We start from the raw sequence: 21,623 nt of genomic DNA on the forward strand, positions 1-21,623 counted from the left end.
GGCTCGGGCAGCCCCCTGCCCACCGTCTCCTTTACATCACTATGCCTCTGCCAGGTCAGGCCTGCTCACACCCAGGCTCGTTAGCCCCGTGCCTGGTCCAGTCAAAGCTGTGCTGATCCCATGCCACCACTGGGCCAGGCTGGCTCCCATGGCCTGTCCCCCAGCTAGAGGTTAAGGGGCTGCAAGCTCTGGTCCTGGTCCCTCCCAGGGGCTCTCTTCCCGCGCCCAGCCTTGCTCAGCTCAGCCCAGCCAGTCCAGGATCCCCCCAGGCCAATAACACCTCGTCCTTGGCACCCTGAGACAGACAGACAGACTGGGGAGGAGGGGGAGGGGCCTACGCCGGAAGTGACCTCATCCTAACCCGATCCCCTTCCCCCCTCCCTCCCCCGCCCTCCTGAGGCAACTGGCGCGGGCAGGCAGCGTCAGATGACAGGTCACGCGAGCCCGTTCCAGCTGTGTCCCTCCCTCACCCCAGCGCTCCTTCCGCCCGCCCCGCCCCGCCCCGCCGGACTGAGCGAGCGAGCGAGCGAGTGACAGGCGGGACGCGCAGCCCGCGCGGCGGTTGAACTGAAGGCGGGCGCGAGAGACCTTGGAAATGTGCGTAACGGGGGGGAGGGGGCGCAGCCGGCGGCGAGCCGGGCAGGGCTGTGTCTGGGCAGCCGGCTCTGGCCGAGGCGAAGCGCCCGCCCCGCCCCGGGGCGCGGGGCTCTGACGGGTGGAGCCCGTGGCGGCTCCCAGAGTCCCGGCCGCGCCTGGGGAGAGGCAGCCCGGGGCGGGGCGGGGCAGGTCTGGGACTAGCGCCCGCCCGCAGCCGCTGAGCTTCGACTGGTGCCGGGCCGCCGTCGGCCGGCCCTGGGACGGAGGGAGACGTCAGGTGTCGGGCCTGGGGCTGGCCTGGGGCTGGGGACGCGAAGGAGCATCCTGGAGGGCGGGAGAGTGCGACCCGTCTGTCTCCGGCCAGCCGTGGGTAGAGCCCGGCGGGTCCGCCGATAGCGGCTGTAGCCAGGGGCCCTGTTCGCGGGTCAGCCGCGGGTCCGCAGTGTCGATCTAGAGCCCCGCAAAACGGCGGGTTCGTAACATCCTCGCGGCAGCCGCGCCTCCGCCTTCCCCCCTGTCTGCGGGTCTGTGCAGCGCTCTGGAGGTTGGGCGGGAAAGGCAGAAGGGCTGCGTCCTGTTCACCGCCATGCACCCCGCGCTGGTGGGCTCAGGTGATCAGCGGAGCTGGTGAGGCCACCTTTGCAGAAGTTGCTGCCCGCATTTACGGTGCAGTTTGCTGCAATGGTCGTTGCAGCCTCAGAGGGCTCCCGTCTTCTGGGCTCAGGTGGTTAAGGTTGATCAGACACCTTTAACCGTGCGTTTGAAAAACTTTCAATGTTTGTTTGTTTGTTTTGTGTTATTTGTGGCTTTGACTTTCCTTCGTTTCTAATGCCTGCTGCGTGGGGTGTTTGGGAGGGAGGGTGTGTGTATAATTCTTGATAACAATAACATTAGCGGAAGGTGTGTTTTACCATGAAATTATCACTGGGCACTCTCCGCCGTAATTCTAGCTCAATGAAACTTCTTGTTTTGAGAATTTCTCTAAGCAATAGACCATAAATCATAGATATATTAGGTTAATAATGCATACTTTCATACTGTTTTGAATATCTTAGCATCATAGCTACTCTGGTTTTTTTGGGTAAATACCACTATGTTTTTTTATTATTATAGTAGCTTCTCAATGGAAGCAAAATCAGTCATCAGAAGATATGAAACAAGGAGGAGCACAAGAATAGAAGAACCAGCATCCAAATCTCGGGTTGATTGGAGACGGACTAAAAGAGAGACCATATTGCTTGACAGTGATGAAGAATCCACATCTGCTTCAGAAGATGAAAAGCTCTCATCTACATCAGCAGAAGAAGTGACTGAAAAACATGAAACAATTGTTAAGAGAAATAGCCTTTCAGATCATGAGGAGAAAGGCCATGATGATGCAATTGTAGAGGATGTGGAGGATGAACGCATCACTCCAGGGAAGCGCAAGAGGCATAGCACATCTGTAGTGTATGACAGTGATGAGAGTGATGACAGTGATATCCTTGTTAGAAAAGTATTTGCTAAACGTTATTGCATAATAGATGAAGATGAGTGTTCTCAAGGACAGGAACACTGTAAAACCCCTGCTGCAGAAGAAGACTTGACTAATAAGAAACAGAAGCGGCTAATGAAATTGAAAGAACTCTCAAGACAAAGATCTACCCGGGCATCCAGTAATAGTAAATATTGTGAGGTATGTTTTTACCTCTGCAATTCAGTTACAGGATACTTTGTTTTTTCATAGATATCATATCACAGAATTTTTACTCACAAGATACATTAGAAGCTCCCCAAAAGCTGTAAGAGCTATATCCCCCACACTTCAGCGGACGCACATTGCCACCATGCAGTAGTAAGGTCTCTGATGCCTTTAGCTTTCATTTCTTTTTGTATTGCCAAGTGTTGAGGAGCTCCTTTTATTTGTTCTCACAGTTAACCAGAAGACTGACTATATAGCGTTAGAGCTCTTCTATCCATCTTCTCTAGATAGTTAAGGATATTTCCCTTTTTTTCTCCTCCCCATAATGTTTTCTTTTAAAAAAATTTTAAAAGAAAAGGATCTGACAGAGATATTGGAGGGGACTGCCAAACCTCCTCAGTGGAGGAACATGCTACCTGTTGAGATAGCTTAGACTTCGGAAGCTAAGAAAATTGCTACAGATAGATCCAGGAATAGAGATCTATATGAATTACAGGTGAAAGTAAAATTCCTCTTATCTGGAATGCTAGTCAATCTATTGAAATCTCTTTTCTTATTAATTGAACATGCAATATTCAAAGGTTGAGAGAGTGTGTGCGTGTGTGTTACACAAAAAGTTGTATATTTTACTAAGCAGTGCAAATGTTCAAATTTTCATAGGGGAAGTATTCAAATGATTGTTTGTTTTAAGATGTTTTTAATTTACTTAGGATTCTGATGATGTGGAAGTAGAAGAATCATCCTATCATTTACCCCTCACACCAACAGAAAGCAGTGACATTGAGGATGATGATGATAGTATGAAAGACTTTGTAGTTGAGGAGGATGAGGAAGAAGGTGCAGAATCTGCTGAGGATGAAAACCAACGACAAGAGAAAGAACTGGATACATCAAAATGCCAATTACTGGAGTATTATGTTCCACACTGTAAGGTTAAAATAAGCAACACATTGATATACTTGCATGTAAACCCATGATTTGATGTTTATTAGAATTTGTCTGTATTAGCTCAAAATAGTGTGAAAGTGCATGATAGTTTGAAAGTAGAAAATTAAAATTTGAAGAAGCTATAACTTATTTTGGAGGCATCCTAGTTTCAGAACAGTGCACTATCATTTTATTCCTTTATCTTACTGTTTTTGGGGGAAGGGTGTTATACATATTTTTCTAGTTAGATTGTTAGGTGTGAAGTAAATTATTCAGCCCCTGATGTTGGAGTATCAAATTCCCATTGAGACATGAAATGGAGGTGCTTGCTTCTTGTGGTTACTAAAACTCTTGTGCCATTCTTCAAAACCAGCCATGTTAACCCTAATGTTCTGGCTGAATTCTGTTGTGGGTAATTACTGTTCTTGGGTAGCTACCTAAGTTCCCCCTGCAATTTCTCATGGATACTGTATCCTTTGCTTTATGTCACTAACTATTCTGTGTTATTGCCACATGCTCTTCAAGAGAATTTGTTATTACACCTCTGTTCTCCCAGGTAGAATCAGCTAATGGAAGGAGATGTGTATATGTATGGCTTGTATGTTCTTAGAAAGGCACTTTAATTTAAAAAGTTTTTATACAGAAATAGAGGACTTTGTAAGATGCATTTAAAAATATTTTAAAATTTATATTTATAGTATTTGAGATTAGGAAGCTCTTTATCAAATTTTGCATGAAACTTGTATGGTTTGTATATGAAAAAGTGAATTTGTTCCTTGTGGGACTTCTTTGCACTATTAATTGCTTTATCTGGTTACATTTTTTTCTAGTGTCTCGCTGTGACCATTATGTCCACTTCCAAAGAGTTGTAAAAGCTTTCCTCATCAACACAATTGATGACACTTTTTTGAGTTCATTATATGGTAAGTAAAATTACGTGGCAGAAAATGTCATGCATTATGGTATTTATGTATAAAGAAGTCATGTTGGGTGGTTAGAGTAGGGGTCTGGGGATTAGAATCCCTGGTTCTGTTCCCAGTTCTGCCACTAACTTGCTTGTGTAACTTCAGGCAAATCACTTAACCTTTCTCTGCTTCAGTTACTTCCATCTGTGTAACAGGGAGAATAATTTAAGGGTTTGGCTATGTGGAGATTTAGGGTGGGATCCACAAAGGGACTTAGCCCTGATCTACATTACTGAATTACTTTGGTATAACTGTCGCTCAGTGGTGTGAATAATCCACACCTCTGAGAGACATAGTGATACCAAACTAAATGCTGGTGTAGATACTGCTGTGTCGGCAAGAGAGCGTCTCCCGCCAGTATAGCTACCTCCTCTGATAAAGGTGGCTTAAAGCGTCTTCATTAAAGTGCTAGGGTGGCACAGCTCATCGGCGCAGCTGTACTGACGCAGTGTTTTAAGTGTAGCCCTGTCCTTGGGCATTGCAATGATGAGCTTCATGGCATCTAACTTTTAAGGCCCCACACATGACTTAAGTGGATCAATGCCTATCTTCCATGGTGATTCACAAATGGGGCAGGGGGAGCTTACACTTGGGGATAGGTATCCGGATGCTTAAAGGGACACAGCAGTGCACATGTCCAGAGGCAGAAACAAAGGCACCTAGGGAAAACTTAGACATTGATTGAGTTTAGGTGCCTATAGGATTTGGTTGGAGTTTTGTGGATCATAGTGGAATTGGACATGAAAGTGTGCCTCAGGCTAGTGAACTGTACAAAGTTACCATGAGGACAGATTCTAAAAAGAGAGCTGTAGCATTTAAGTCTTAAAAAGTATCTTGAGAGCTGGATGAGTTCCTCTCTGTATGAGGGATTCATTCTTTGATATGATTGATACGAGGCTCCATTAATCAAGAATTAAAGGCAGGTAATATAATTAATGCCTATCAACATGGATTTGTGGAAAATATATCCTGTCAAACTAACTTGACATCTTTTTTGGATGAAATTAAAAGTTTGATCGTTATCTTTGTCAATGTTGTTGTAATATACTTGATGCTTGACTGCACGATATGTTGATCAAAAAATTAGAACAATATAAAATTACCATGACACACAACAAATGGATTAAAAACTGGCTTATTCTGATATGTCTCGAAATATAATTGTAAACAGGAGGAATCATCAAGTAGGTGTGTTTCTAGTGGGGTCCTGCAGGGATTGCTTCTTGGCCTTATGCTAGTTAAGAGCTTTATCAGTGACCTGGAAGAAAACATAAAATCACTAATCAGGTTTGCAAATGCCACCAAAATTGGAGAAGTGTTAAATAACAGAGGACTGATCACTGATACCAAGCAATCTGGATTGCTTGGTGAGCTGGGTACAAGCAAACAATATGTGTTTTTTAATATGGCTAAATGTGAATTTATATATCCAGGAACAAAGGAATGAAGGCCCTGCTTACAGGATGGGGGATTCTATCCTGGAAAGCAATGACTCTGAAAAGATTTGGGAATTGTACTGGATAACCGACTGAACATGAGCTCCCTTTACAATGCCATGGTCAAAAGGGCGAATGTAATCCTCAGATGCATAAACAGGAGACCCTTGAGTAGGAGTAGAGAAGTTACTTTTCCTCTGTATTTGACACTGGTGCAACTGCTGCTGGAATACTGTGTCCAGTTCTGGGATCCACAATTCAAGAAGGATGTTGATACATTGAAGAAGGTTCAGAGAAGTCATGAGAATAATGAAAGGATTAGAAATCATGTTTACAGTGATATAGACTTGGGAAAGTCAGTCTATTTATTTTAACAAAGAAAAAGTTAAAGGGTGACTCAATTACAATCGGTAAGTACCTGCATTGAGAACTCCCTTAATAATTGGATCTTCACTTTAGTAGAGAAAGGTATAACACGATCAAATTCAAACTGGAATGAAGGTGGAACTTTTAAATTAGAGTAATTAATCATTGGAACAATTTACATTACTGACCATTTTAAAATCAAGATAGGATTTTTTTTTTTTTTTTTTTTAATTTTTTTTTTTTTAATACAAGCTATGCTCAAGGAATTACTTTGGGGACGTTCTATGGCCTGTGTTACACAGGAGATCAGACTAGATGATCACAGTGGTCCCTTCTGGCCTTGAAATCTATAAATCTTTGAATTATTCTGTATTAATCACACACATCTTTCACAGAGGACTTGCAGCTAAATCTGTTAATTCGTTTTGAGTTAAAAATATTTTTTAAATGAACCGTTTGAGCACAGTGTCACACTTTTCTTTGTCCTGAATGATCTTAATAGACTAGTAGGCACTGGTGGGTTGTTTTTCAACTACGTGGAAATTTGAAAAAAAACGTATTGAAATGTTGCACATAGGCTACATTTGAGGAAGTTAGTTGTAATTAAGATAATTAGGCATAACAATCAGTCTGTGACCATGGATACAATAATGATTAGTTCATTTTAATATGACATCACTAATAGTGAAAAGTTCAGATTGTTTAGATGCCTACAGTGTACATTTCCAGTGTTCATTAACGTATTTGAACTTCTATTAAATGTATTATTAATTTCCTGGGTTTGTAATAAATGTTTTGGTTTAATTGCATCACTGTAATGTTACTGTTATGTACTCTCAACCTTAACTTCCTCTTCACATAGCTTTTTGTCTAAGAATTGAGTTAAAGGTTCTATGTAAATATATTTCATTAAGCAATTACATTATGTTCGTTGTACGGAAAAGGACATGAGCATCTGCTTTTTCCACGCTTTTGATAAAAGTTTGAGCGGTTATATTTTGAGGGTGGCTGTTCTCAGATTGAATGATCTTTGATTGGACAGTTCATTCATATTGGGTTTTTCTATTCCACTTTTTACTATTGTGCAGCACCTGCCATGGACAGATGGCTATATATTTTTTTTGTAAGTACATCAAAGTTCATTTTAATGATTTGTGTAACTTTCATGGACCACAGACTTTATTGTAAATATCCTTAATAATCAGTTATATGGATACTTTTCAGTGTGTGAATTCATCATGTCTCTGAAGATTTCGTGGCTGGAAGCAACACGTACAATATATGCTGTTCAGCGAATGTATTATAGTGACTCTTTCTTTGAACAGATGGAACAAGGCAAAAGAGATATGCACAAGAAATGCTAACCTCACTCCATTATTTGGATGATCGTTTTATTCAACCTCGTCTTGAAAACTTAATCTCTAGAAGTCGCTGGAAAGAACGATATAAGGTATCTGGCTTCTCTCTTGGTTGATAAAGTGGCTCCAGATGTCAAAAAATATTTCTATACACTCTATTATTAACTGAAAATACAAATCCTAATTATTTGTCTTCCCATATTTTGGGGCATGATGTTGCCCCTTAATATGCAGGCTGTAATAAATATTATTTATTAAATAATATATACATATTAAATACTAAAGCTGTACATGTCAATCAGCTGTGATTCTTGCATGTGTGTCCAGTAGCTAGTTGCACAAAGTACATGATCATACACATCTGAATTTGATGGGTAAGGTCAAGTACTTAGTGTATAAGTAAATCATGGCTACTTTCATGAATTTCTAGCTGGACTCTGCTCTAAAAGATGTGTGAACACTTGTCTCACTGGCTTCAGTGGATGCCCCACATGTGCACTTCAGAGAGCATCTTTTGGCAGTTATTTACACCGTCAATAATTTTTGCAGATTTCTTTTAAAGAAACAAACCAGTACAAAAATTGTATTTCCAACAAACTCATAATGAAGTTCCTACAACTTAAAATATGAAATCAGTGTGAAAAAATTCAGTCTCATGCATGTGAATGATGAGAATAATTGAAGCAAGATCAGATAAAGTGAAATAAATGGAAATATGAAATGTTTTTTTGATTCCTCAAAATGCTTATTGACTTTAGGTTTGATCCTATATGGTGGTTAGTGCCCTGAAGACACTGCAGTTAAGGGCGCTCAGCCCCTCACGTAGTCAAGACTTTTTGCCTTTGTTTTATGGCCTTGCTCTGCTCCCAGCCCCGTTCAGCCTCTAGGCCCAGCTCTGCCTCCAAGCCAGATTAGCTGCTAGTCCCATTCCCCTTCTATTTCCATTTCTAGCCCCAGTTCCACTCCCAGCTCTGCCTTCAGCCCAAGCTCCGCTGCTGAAGAAGTGCGGTAATGGAGGGGGGGCTGTGCGGTAATGGAGGTTGGGATGCAGACAGATTCTGTTATTGGTAAGGGGGAGGCACAACTGGAAAAGTTTGCGCACCACTGGTTATGGGGATATCCTATCAAAGAGTTGAAATGTATCTTTGCAGGAGCGAGTGGATTGTTACCCTGATGTCCGCATAGTAATGAGGAATCCAATGAAAATGCCCTGCCAGGCCTGTGAACTGCATCGGTACTGTAAGTTTGCCGTGTTGCTATCAGGAAAGCTGTACAACAATAGAACTTTGGAAACAGATGACTTTATGTTGCATGACAAACAGGTAACTTTTTTTTAATTCTTCTGAGCTCTTGGTGTATACAGTATTTTATAATGCTGTATAAAGTATTTTAGATGGGGCGAAACACTGAGAGGTTATCCCATCATCACAACTAATCCCTGTAGCTGGTTTCTTTTTTTTTTTTTTTGGGGGGCGGGGGGGTTAGTTGCCCTGCATTCACATATCTGAAATCTTTATTCACCATCAATCTTCACTTAACAACCTTGGAAGAAATGTCTGGGTAAAGGGAAGCAAATAATTATTGAATTAAATGCCTGGTGAGAACACTATACATATATTTCCACCATAAAGTGGAAAATTAATATTAAATTTCATGCATGCACTCAGATTTGTTTACAACTTACTCTATAAAGTCTACTCTAAATATATTGTTTTGCAGAATATCAATAATCCTTTCGTGAGCCAAGTTAGTAACTTCTCTCGTGGATTACCTGAATCTCATTTTATAGGAAACTACTTGAATTTTATTAATCCATAACAGTTTCTTGAACAAATTTTCAAGAACATTCTTAGTGTTATTTGCAAATGCAAAACTTGATTTCCCCCCCCCCCTTAAATGTAATTAGAAATTGCCTATTTTAAAGGTCTAGACACTTGCATAGATATTTAAACATAAAGAAATTAATGCCATTCAGCTAGTTAATTTATCCAGATTTACAAAATTAAAGAACCAGTTAGATTATAACTTGCAACTCACTGAAAACCTGAGAATGAGCCTTGTAGTGGGCCTGACAATTAAAAGATTTCGGCTGTTCTATACCAGGGTGATGGGAACAAATCCCTGAATCTAGTTTTCCTCATTTGCTTCATTTGTCACAGGACAGCGATAAACCCTAATGACCTGTGAGGATAAAGTCAGTGTAGAGTGTCTTAAGGTACAGCCATAAATCTTGTATTCCTGCCCTAGGAAAGCACATAGGTCTCTAAAGGCAGATCATCAAAACCAGTCCGTTGGCTATATAGGAAATCTGTGCCCCACCTATGTTGAAGGAGGTAATGAGTTATGCTGGACAAGGATGTAATCTCCACTCCTTGTTTAAACCCAGAAAAAAGTCAGTAAAAAGTGTCATAGGTCCAGGGTTAACTTCACTTGTGCTCCTTTCATCCTCTGCTCAAGGGTGCCTTGTTATGTCTTGGGACTCCAGCCATCATCCCTCGGTGGGTGGTGTCCTTTTACATCTGGGCCTCTAGACCAGGGATTTAGGCTTTCAGTCTTCCTGCAGTTCACTGATTGTCCCAGCAGGTCTGACCTGAATCTAGCACCTGCAGTTCACGCTCTTTCAAGGCCTGTGACAACATTTACTATTGACCAGTCAGCTATCACAGAGTACAGTATGCTTATTTTTAGGACAAAAGCATTACAGAGCTAACATACCATAAAACAATAAACTGTCTATGTGCATACTAAGCTTACATGGTGTTACCGATCTTCTTCCACATGGAGACCTTTGTAAGTTTTCCATTCTTCAAACCCTTCCAGCAGGGTTTTGCCCCCTTGGTTACAAATGCTTGTCAGTTTGAGGAATACTCCACCAGTTCAGGCTGACCCTTTGTATCCAAACTCTTTCTTTGTCTGCTGGGCATCTTGACCAGAGCCTGAACCAATATATGCAATTCCTTGGTTCTTCTCTTGAGCTATTTACATGTTACGGGATCGTTAGAAATTACCTGTACTGACTTTAGTTCCTGAATGAAGCTTGGTAGCCCTCCCCCATGGAGCTAGAATGCAATCCCTAGCTAACAAAGATACAGATACAAAAGTTTACGACTAATCCCTGGGCCCACAGCATATGATACATCTCAGTAGAATAACCTTTTGAAGTTTCCACACTTCCCAGGTCTTGCATTTGTCACAAACAGAATCTTCTTTATTGGGACACCTAGTGTGGATGGCCCGTTATCCCAGTTAAGAGCACAAACCATTTTAAAAATTGGAACAAAAATACAATGCCATACTGAATTTATAGAGTTATGTTCACTATAGTTCATCTTCTCAATCTGGGTTGGGCTACTTAATATCAAAAGACTAGAGTTTAGATTTTCGTCTTTTTTCACTTAACCATCATAGTGATTCTGACCTGCAGAATGCGTTCTCTGGGGAAATGAGGAGGAAGGACAGTTTGGTTCAGAGGCCTGAAACAGACCAAGTAGGGAGTGCTACATGATACTAGATTTGCCCCCATTTTGCTACTGTAAACAGCAGTGGCTACTTGGAAGCTGCCCACACTTCCTCATTGCTCATGTGGAGGGCCATAATCCATCCAGTATTGGGTGCTGCTCACCTGTACAGTGCTGGAGGTTTCATCTTCAACCTGCTGACCTAGTGTCCGGTCTTTGGTCCCGTGGCACTTAGCTTGATTTCAAGAGCACAGCACAGTGCTAAACTGTAACTTCAGGAAAATAACTGACTGAAAGAAAAGTCAGTGCAACCTCAGGAGATCAGAATGAATGTATTATGTAATGTGGAGTGGGAGGGGTGGGGGTTAAAACTATATAAAAGCACCCGAGAGAGAGAATGAAAACTTCACTTCAACCCTTTCTTCTGCACTTCAGCACACCCCCTTTAATTGTTCCTATGACTACAGTTTTCTTTTTCTCTGATCTCTGATTTTTTTTCTCTTCATACCTATTGGCAGTGGCTGTTGCTATTTTACTTAAGTTTCCAGTGACTATTTTTGGTTTTGTACATAGCCTTCTTTTCTTTCCTACCCTCTTCTTGGTTAGGCCAAGATGTCGTAGGTAGTTTAGCATTATAATGTCAGTGCTTTTGCTTTGTTGCCATGTACTTTATTATCTGGACCATGTCTTCTGCTTGCCAGCTTGGTAGAAAACTATTAATGTTAGGAGTAAACATGACAGTGGTGGTGTGCCTGCTCTCATTTTCTACTCTGTGGTCAAGCCACTCTGCTGTACTCCACATCAGCAGACATAACAAGCTTGGACACTAGAACCAGCTAACGTAGATAAATTAAGCATTAGGAAAGTTGGTGAGATCTCAGAAATTAAAATTAGAGTGAATACAACATAGACTTTTTTTTTCCAAGGCTGAGTTCTAAAGAAGCGTTTGGTAACTTTAACAAAATCTTTCGTGCTTAAAAAAGTGTTGGAAATATTTTCAGATGTTGACTGTTATATTAAAATTATGCAGTACTCAAGGTAAAATGAAGTTAAAGGATTTTTAATTAGTTAATACAAAAATAATATGCTGCTGCAGCAAGGTGGATAGTTAATGTGCATTGAATGTCCCTGTATTATTCTGTCCCATGAATCTCCCTCATCCAGTTCTTGATTGTTGGGCAGTCTGGGATGGTGGAGCAAGTATAGCTAGATTCCCAGGTTTTGTGATTTTTACAGCATTCTTTGAGGCATAATGGTTGAAGCCCTCAAACTTTACATCTGTTTCTGGTCTTAAAAGCAGTACCACCAGGACCCAAATCCCAGTCCTAATCTTGTAGTTTGTTGGTGGTGGGTGGATAGTGGGGTCTCCGTGCAAGTGTGACAATCTGCTCACATGGAGACAGTTGCAGACTAATAGCCATAGCAAATCCTGGACCTCAAACCAGTTTAGTTGCAGTCAGTGTGGGCCAGATCCTAAATTGTGTTTCCATTCACTTCACTGAAGCTATGCTCATTCACATCAGCTGAGGATCTGGCCTTGTATATTTAATGATAGGAATTGCAGAGAATTCCATTGAAAATTAATCCTAAATGTCTACTTTCTAGTAATTGCCAACAAAATAAATACAGCTTGTACCAAGCTCTGCTTTGGAGAATGAGGTCAGGTAGGTCCTATGTTTTCTGGGACCACTTGCAGAGGCATGCATACAGAAACACTTACAGAAAAGCTAGGATGTAGACTTTGATTAAAATCTAGCCTGCTTAAGGTTTAAAATACCATAAGCAACCTCCCAAGCCACAAAGAAAAAATGTTCAGAATATTAACAATAATGACAATGAAATGCATCACCGCATTATGACTCAGAAGAGAAAACCCTGCAGTTATGGTATGGCTAAGTAAAAATACATGCAATCTGAGATGTCATGAATGCCACAGCTTGACTTAAATACTTTAGAGGAGCAGTGGGCCGTAGCCAGTTAGCTACTTACTGCACACAAAAAACAGACAAATAATCTCAAGCTAAAACAATACTGTATTGCACTGGAAAGATATCACTCTTATTTGTGTACCATAAAGTGAAATCCATTTCTCTTGTATAAAGCCAATGTTACCCGACCTCTATGCAAGAGAAGTGCTACTGGGGTGGGAATATAAAATCCACCAATAACCCAGGCCAGACACAGCTGTGTTTGTTCTTTTGTTTCAAACCCCCCCCCCCCCCCGAGACTTTACTCCAACCTATAGGCTGAAGTAACTATTCCTGCCCTTCTGTGCCATTTATACTGGCAAAATCACTCTCCTGATTTGCCATGATAGCCACTCAAAACACCCACCTATGTGGAGCTAGCATGATGCTCCTTTCTGTGGAATACAAGGGGTGCATAAACACACACGAACTGCTACTCCACCCAAAACTCCCCCTCATGATCTCAACATGGATTTAAGGATGCAGAGGGTCTCAGTGAATTTCACTCATTCTTAATAACATCTCTGTGTTTTCCTGAATATAATCATTCTGCATCATATACCAGCATTGTATGAAGTTTCTGGTCCAACTACTTAATAGGTGTCTGTGTACTTAGCTGTAGTAATATTATATGCAGGCTAAACCTGCATAAATATCTGTATATATGCAACATCTTTACCTATGTATTCACAGCTAAACATTTGTGATGAGTAGGGAATGCAAGGATTCAGGTTCCCACAGTGCTGTTAACTTAGTCACCATACACACACTGAATATTTTGTCAAACTCTTCTATAGGTGTTAGTAAGGAGAAAAAGTTAACATGCGTGTATCTCTGGAGGTCCTGATTTTTTTTCCATTTCCTGAATGTCCAAAATGGTTGTGCATCCTTAGTGTGACCCGCATGGAAGTTTTTGCTTTTTAGCTTTTTATTCTGAATAAATCCAGACTTTATTTCATGCACTTTAATTCCATGGATGTTTAAGTGGATATGTGTTATGACTCCAGCAGGTAGTAAATATAAACCAGAAAGTATTTAATCAGTTCTCCTCCTCCAAACATCCGTGTAAGCATTGCTGAGGATTTTGTAACAGAGTTGTTCAGGTGAATCCACTGGCAGCATTTCACTTTTCCTGCACAGCTGTGCATAGTGGTTCTTGAGGAACAGAGGCAGATGGAACTGCAGTTGCACTGAATCTTCAGCCATTGCCCCTGCAGGGTTGGGGTACAAAGGGTGTGGGTGCCACATCACGTTTAAAAAAGAATAAATCATATAGTATGATGTATAGGATCATATAGGCTGTTTAGTTCATTATTTCAAAATACTAAACTGACTTAGCCATGCGTTATATTGTCGAGATGATCATTGCTGCATGTTAATTTTTCTTAAATAACCAAGTTTGTTCATTTTTATATAGGTTTTGAAGGTTGGCAGCGTGTGTGCCAATCGTACGAGGGTTTATCATAATTTGAAACATTTTAAATACAAGTTGTATGAGCGCTGCTGCTCCGTTACAGAGGTGGAGAGCATTCAGGATGAACCAGTTAAGGACACTGTTGACAGGCTTTTCAGTGAATTGGAAGAGAGTGGCTGGATTCAGGAGGTATGATGGAATCTGTCATTGGGTTAATTCCTTTGTATCAAAGTAGGTAAAATAAGACAGCAGTGCTAAATAAAATGTCTGTTTTAACTAAGCAATAGGTTGTAAGAAGTTGAATGAACTACAGTAGACCACAAACACACAAGATGGTAAAAAGTAGACTTCAGCCATGCAAGACATGTAATAACTTCCCATAAAGTGCAGTTCTGCTCTGAAAAGTGACTCAAAAATAGTATCTATTTACAGAACAAAGCTGCTCCCTGCAAATAATCAATCTTATTTTAGTGACTAAAATAAGCAAGTATTTTACTGATTTTTTTTTTTAACTTTTTTTAGCACTCTAGATCCAGGACAGGTAAGATGGGGGGAGCTGGATTCTATTCCACAGCACCAGCAAAATAGTTTATCTGGTTCCAGTCAGAAGTTAAAGATTTTGAGTTTTGCACAGGTGTAATTCAAAACATAATCTAAAGGCAGCGATGCTACACAATGTAACTGAGAGTGGAATTTGGCCTGTAGAACTTTTATTAATAATGACAATATGTGAGTTTGACTCTTGGGAAAAAGCCCAGTAACTTGACCCAAAGGAGGGAAATCCTTAAACTGAAAAAAGTTTAAATCAGAAACAAAGGAGGGCTTTGCTTGGGCCATTTAAAATACTTCAATCTGATATATTTGTCTGATGGACGTTCATCCACTGGATTTCAAATTCAAACTTCTAAGCAAATTCAGTTTCTTTTGCCTCCTCATTTAAAGATGTGTGACTTTCAAGCCACCTCTCTTTTGGAATGGACCTATTTTTGTCTGTAAATGGACAACTTCCAATGGAAAAAGTAGGGCCCATTTTTAAATGAGTTTTTAAAGCATGAATATTTTTAGCAAAATGAGCCCATACTGATGTCAAAACAAAATGCTCAAGGTTACATTGAGTAGTAACAATATACTAAATGCAAGAATAAGAACAAACATATGTCTGTGCTGCTGCAGCAGTCCATGTAGCAGTGCTACATGTTACAATACAGGGGTTTCAATTAAAAATCGCATAAGTGATGTGATTACACCTAGGTAATGAGATGTATTTCATTGCTAAGCCTCCACTGTTTCTGTATCAGATCAGCTTTTCTTAAAGCTTCATGAAACACTATAGGACAAATTACATGAATAGAGCCAGGCTTACCAAATAGGCTTTGGTTATCTCTGCTCCTATATCAGTGCCACTGCTCTTGTTTATGAACTAAGCTTGGTGCAAAAAGTAATTTATTTGCTTAATTCATTTGTTGAATTCTTTGATGAATTGACATGTTTTTTGTTTTATATGCAGAGCTATGATCATCTTGAAGAATATATGAATAATGCAGATTACTTCCAAGAAGAGAAAATAGACTGAATGGTCATACATCTCTTTGAAAGAAGCTTTGTAAAAATATCTAGCTATGAGATCCACCTATATACAAAAATATCTCTAAATGCTTTTCAAGATGTTTTCTTACACAGCCATAAAACCACCATTCCTCTAGTGAGAAGCAGGCATTCAAGAGGTTTTCTGTATCTCTAACATTTATCATGCTTAAGTTTACACTGTTCATGTCTGGAAGTCTTGAGCACAAATCATTGTTAAAAAGAACTGATGTGGAAAGTGGTTTTGAAACAGATGTAATTTTGTACTGTATAATGGAAGATATCTGTTGCCACCTATTCAGTTAAGCCACACAGACAAAATAGGGGATGCATTTTAATAAAAATGAATATGCTTTACACCTTTTTCACCATTACTTCTCATTCATGTAAGAAAAAGAATTAGTAATAGAGAAATGTAGAGAAAGTGGAGATTCCTCTTTTAGGTATTTGGCCCCCTTTTAGTTTGGGTAGGAAAAATATGAAGTACGTTAAACTAGTACAAGGTAGTCACTAAATGTATATAGTGTCTAGCCAACACAGGACTACCCAAACTTTTTTTGCCCCACAATAGGGGGAAATGTCACCTCCATTGAGAGGAAATAAGGGATAAATCATTCTGGCAAGAAAACCACCACATGGCAGGGAAGGCTGAAAATGTACCTGCAGGGGCGAACCTGCTGCACGAAGACTGACAGATCAGGTGACAAAACTGAGGCCTGGTCTACACTTACCTCAGAATTCGGCAGCAGTTGACAAGAGTTACGCAAACTACACAGCTTGCGTAAGTCCCATCGACTTCGTAACTTCTGTTGTGTGCGGCATCTTCACTGCACTGCGCCACTGCAGGGGGTGATTTTACTACGTCAACTTCCTGATCGAGTGAGTGGGTCTTTACTGACCGCTCAAATCAATCCGGAAAGAGTGATCTGACAGTGGCAACTTTGCTGCTGTCAGTGAAGACGTACACTGAAAGAGACATCTGAGTGTAATTACACTTTTCTGACTAGATTACAGCAGTTTAGATACACTCCCATTTACTGACTTGCACATTCCAACCCTTGTGGATGATTTCTGAATTTGGCCCTTCCCCATATATGAGCAAAACTAGGAAGCAGGGCAAGGCCTTAGGGTGAAGGCAGCTCAGTAGCTACAGGGACTTTAGTCATTCCTTGATACATGTGCACAGAGTAGTGGCACATTTTTCCTTACAGAACGCTGTTTAAGCAGTAGTGGGGGTGACAGGGATTTCTCTAATTTCCAAAAAGCCTGGACTTAAATTCCTAGGACTTAGACCAGGCTATCCTTGTCAAAGGTAGGACAATGCAATTAAAAGGCTGTGGATGAGTTTCTCTAGGAAGGTGGTATCTGGAAAGGAAGAAGCTGGGTGGAAGTGTGGCCAAAGCGGTATTTCAGAACCCTACATGTACTTGCTCCAAAGCATTACATGGGAGCAATGCCACATAGAACCAACAGCTCCTTCCCAGCTCTTCCTCTGGCTAGCTAGAATTCCCGGAGAGCCCCAGATACATTTGTCTGAAGCGGGTAAGATGAATGCTGCTTAGCAGCCTTTTCCAACTAGCCCCATATCCTATTATTACATATGTTATCTTTTGCCCAGTGGAGAGGAATTTGAGGTACCTCTTAAAATAATACAAAATCTTGATTCCACTACACCATTATTCCATCAAATAAAATTCTGGATTTCCAATTTAATATTACTTAAATTAAACTGATCACTACTAAATTCAAAAGACTACATTAATGTATCCTTAAGGAATAGAAGTGACGAAGTCACAAAATTTAAACATTCTCTGTAAAGTAATTAATTTGCATATATTGAGAATATATATTTTAAATCGTATTCTGACTGTTAAACATCTGAAAATAAATGTGTGCAATGTGGGAGAGTTAATAATAAGAGAAGCTTAACTTTTTCATTTCTTAAAATTTTTGCATTTAAATTTGTGACCTACATTTTGTTAATTTTTTTTTTACTTTTAATTTCCTTGTTTCTTAAGAAAATAAAGTACTTTATTTTCTTTAATTGTTTTATTTAATTGTATTTAATTGTTGTTATGGCAAGTCACCAGATAGAGCTGCCACACAGTCGTCTTACAAGTTATTTTCTTCATATGAGAGCACCTTTGAGTCTTTAAAGAAGTTCTGTGTTAGTTTTGTGATGCAAATTATTTTGAGGTGAGTTGCTGCAAGCATGTGCTCTCTGCCTCAGTCCCTCTAACTTGAGTCAGTTCTTGGGACAGAATAGCTTCCTGGGAACTGGGCAGTAGTGTTTTCGCTGACTTGTGAAAGAGGGAATTGTCTGTGTGCTCTTTGTGACCACCTCTGTTTAAGGACTGTTATATGCATAGTGTCAGTAGATTCATAGATTTTTAAGGTCAGAATGGACAATAAGCATCTGGTCTGAGAGAGTAAGTTTCTAGCATATCAGAAGGCAATTTACATGTATTCCCATATTTAATTTAATTTAGTTAGTTTAGTTTACTTTTATTTGACTAAATAAAGGCCTGCAGCTCTAACCATCTTTTAGTCATTCTGAGTAAACAGTATGGGTGTATTTGATAAATACATGTAAATATAGTAAATATCCTGCACACAGTAAACGGGTTCTATAAATTTGAATTACTGGTTACAGTTTGTTTTTTTAAATGAGAAATTTGAATCCAAAGTTCAGAATAAAAGAGCTTAAGAAAACATATGATATAGCAAACTGTTAGAATGATCATACTTTCTTTTTACCTCTCTTAAATAGCATTGCAGACAACTGATAAGACACCCATACCTTGTTGTTCATTTCCATTAACCTGGATGTTTTATATATTCAGTTTTTCTCTGGGCAATAAATGAACATGGTTTAAAATTTGATGGTTGTGAAATAATATGTACACAAGGCTGACTCCTGGATTTTTTTTTTTTTTACTTTTATATTTGAGGGTCCATTTTGTAATGTATGCATACCACTACATGAGCCTTGTCCATAATAAATAGGGGGGTGGTAGTTGTGACAGGAGAAAATAGACGCAGAATGAACATAGCACCCCTTGATCTTGTTAAGTGATCCACCACGAAGGCTAGATAATATGTTCAAACAGTATATTTAGATGGGGAAACTAAATGGGAGCCAAAATGTTTACAAACTGCATTCTAATTAGTCATAGAGCAAAGAAGCATCACTGAAAAATTAATCACTGAAATGTCTCAAAATCCAAGGCCTCAATTCAGTAAAGCACTTTAGCACATGGTTAACTTCAAGCATGTTCTTAAGTCCCTTTGCAGTCAATGCAACTCTTCAGCAAGTGAGGTTTTTCAAAATGGGTACTCTAGGCATATGTATGCTACTTTTAAATGTGCCAAATAATTTCTTCCACATTCATTCAACCATTCAGAGCTACACAAAAATCCTCTCTCCACCATACCCAGACTTCCCTCTTCTGAACTCAGATCCTTCAAATGCCTGGGACACTAGACAGGGCTTGCGGCATACCTTAAAATCAAAGACCTGGCTTCTGTTGGATCAAAAAGAATGGCCATAAGGTTCAGCCCTGCATGTTGACTGTGCTGTGGGTCCGGTCCTGCAGTTCTCACTCAAGCACAATAACCACTGAGAACTCCCTATGCATGGTTATTTGCATGCGCAGTTTCTTGGTTGATTGCGACTAGGTAGGATCACAGTGAAATAAGCACAGTTGGGTTTACTTGTATATATAGATAGTATGTACATTTTAAGCGATTTTTAAAAGCCTTTTGCTTCATTATTTGTAAATGTAAGTCAAAAGGATGTGTATGCATGTGGAAAGTGATAAGCACTTGAAAAAGAAGGCTCATAAATGAGAGTGCCTTTTCACCCTTAAGCATTTCCAGTGTCACTATAACATCTACATTGTTACTATTGGTATTCCAGTAGCACCAAATGAGAATGGGACCCCATTGTGCCAGACACTGTACAATCATAATCATGAGAAGCTGTCGCTGCCCCAAAGATCTTACAGCCTAATTGGAGAATGCAGACAAAAGAAGTATTACTATTATTTTACCAAGGGGGTTTAATCACAGGGATTAGAGCCTAGATCATCAAAGATATTTAGGCACCTAACTCCTATTTATTTGAATGGGAGTTAAGCATGTAAAGACCTTTGAAGATCTGGGCCTACAGGAGTTGCACAAGCACACACAGGAAGTCTATGCCGTGGCTGGGAACTGACCCCAGAACTCCTGAGTCCTAGCCATGACCCTAGGTCCTCTCAGATCTATACTCACTACACTGTACAAGAGACCTGTGCATTGAAATGCCTGCTTTTGTTCTTCCACTTTCTACTAGCGAGCAATCCAGCTGCTAAGAGAGTTTCTAGCTGTGATTTATCTGTGAAACTCCTAGTAATTGCACAAAGGTCCTGATGCTGGGGCAGTGTGCCCTAATATTGTCAGTGGATAATCCTGCAATACAAAGCTAAATACACAGAGAGAGGGAAATGCATTCCAACAATAAGGGACGCTATTGGACTTTCAGAGCCAGGGAAGAGATAGCATGTAGACCTGGGGATGGACCAGGGGATTTCCTTGGCTTCCATCCATGCGAACAAATCACTGGGATCATAGTTCATAAGTTGCTTCTCTCTTCATTCACCTCCTTTGCCGCTTGGAGGTTTCGTGTTTCTCTTTTGCCCATTCTCCGTGCCTATGACTCCTTCCTGCAGTGGCGCCGGCCTTCCGCTAGGGCTCCCCAAGACACTTTCTCCTCCGCCGCCGCTCTGCCTTAGCCTAGCACAATGAAAGCCTGTGTGTATCCGTAACCCCCGTGCAGAGAGCCAGTATCAGCAAACCAGCTAACAACAGCCAAGCAAGAGAAAGGGAAATTTACAAGTTACTTTTCACTTAGCAAGTGGGGGAATCCAGCGGAGTCATCGCTAACCATTGCACCAGAAACACCTAGCCCCACTGGTTGGGGGCATGGACTATACAAAACCACAAAGGAAAATCAGTGGACTGCTGTGGGTGCAAAAGGCTGGAAGTTTGTAAGTTTCACTCTCATTTGTAATGATTGCTCTGACGAGGGGGCTGTGTGTGTGTGTGTGTGTGCGCCTGTTTTCGCGTGCTTGTCTGGATTCTGTCCTCGCAACTGAACTATCCGGGAGTGGAAAGTGAAGTATAAGGGGAAATCTGCTGAAGGAGATCTTTGCGTACGTTTTGAGCTTGCGTTTCCTACGTGGGGGTCGGGGGATAGACACGCTTGAAGTAATACGGATTGTACACGGTGTCTGGATTAATTGAAAGGAACGCAGGCTCTGAACGCGTGACACTGTTACCAACTGGGGATCCATCTCTTTTCTTTTTAGAGGCGCTACCGTATAGCAGCCGCCGCCAGTTGGGGACTGTAATAAAACGAGAAGACAGGAGAGCAAAGAGAGAGAGAGACGAGAAAACACAAAGACTTAACCTCCTCCTCCTCCTCCCGCCCCTTGATTTGCACGTTTAGTGAAGCCTTATCCAAAAAAACAAACAACCCCTCTCGACCCAATTAAAAACAAAACAAAACAAAACAAAACAAAACAAGGGAAAGTCTGAAGAGTTCACTGCGATTTCTTCCTCTGGAGAAATGTCCCCTTAAAGAAGCTTCTCCCTCCCCCCCAAAAAATTAAACCAATAAAGCTGCCCAACTTCCACTCGTTCGGGAGGGAGGGTCCCTCCAGCTGGGGACTGATCTTTATGGCAGTGGGTTGGCGGCTTGGTTTTATCCCCCTTTAGAAAAGCTCCCCCCCCCGAGCGCTTTCTGCGGCGTGTATCTCTGAGCCCTTCACCCTCTGCCTTCTTCTCGCTGCTTTAATTTCCCTCCTTCCAGCGGGTCAGCTGAGCCC

The 21,623-nt window shown here is 40.8% G+C and overlaps 1 protein-coding gene across 2 annotated transcripts; it reads left to right on the forward strand.

The window, feature by feature from the left end:
* The first annotated feature begins 467 nt into the window (after positions 1-467).
* Positions 468-16,110, forward strand: CCDC82 (coiled-coil domain containing 82). Of its 2 annotated transcripts, none has more exons than XM_067567970.1 (8): positions 468-597; positions 1,711-2,272; positions 2,989-3,205; positions 4,036-4,128; positions 7,298-7,422; positions 8,482-8,652; positions 14,173-14,358; positions 15,677-16,110. In XM_067567970.1, exons 2-8 carry the CDS (start codon positions 1,721-1,723, stop codon positions 15,740-15,742), a joined length of 1,410 nt encoding a protein of 469 aa, XP_067424071.1. In that variant the 5' UTR covers positions 468-597; positions 1,711-1,720; the 3' UTR covers positions 15,743-16,110. The 2 variants fall into 2 exon arrangements, with proteins under 2 accessions (XP_067424071.1, XP_067424061.1); XM_067567960.1 differs by lacking the exon at positions 468-597 and adding an exon at positions 1,133-1,224.
* Positions 16,111-21,623: the final 5,513 nt, after the last annotated feature.

The sequence above is a fragment of the Emydura macquarii genome, unplaced genomic scaffold (genome assembly GCF_026122565.2).
Source record: "Emydura macquarii macquarii isolate MOO-44397 ecotype Brisbane River unplaced genomic scaffold, CSIRO-AGI_Emac_v2 contig_318, whole genome shotgun sequence".
Lineage (NCBI taxonomy): Eukaryota > Metazoa > Chordata > Testudines > Chelidae > Emydura > Emydura macquarii.

Bases quoted from the DNA above. Each gene is read 5' to 3' on its own strand.
- CCDC82 (XM_067567960.1), top strand. From the start codon at position 1,184: ATGCACCCCGCGCTGGTGGGCTCAGGTGATCAGCGGAGCTG. The intron at 2,273-2,988 runs GTATGTTTTTAC...TAATTTACTTAG, and splicing joins GTAATAGTAAATATTGTGAG to GATTCTGATGATGTGGAAGT. The intron at 4,129-7,297 runs GTAAGTAAAATT...TTCTTTGAACAG, and splicing joins TTTTTTGAGTTCATTATATG to ATGGAACAAGGCAAAAGAGA.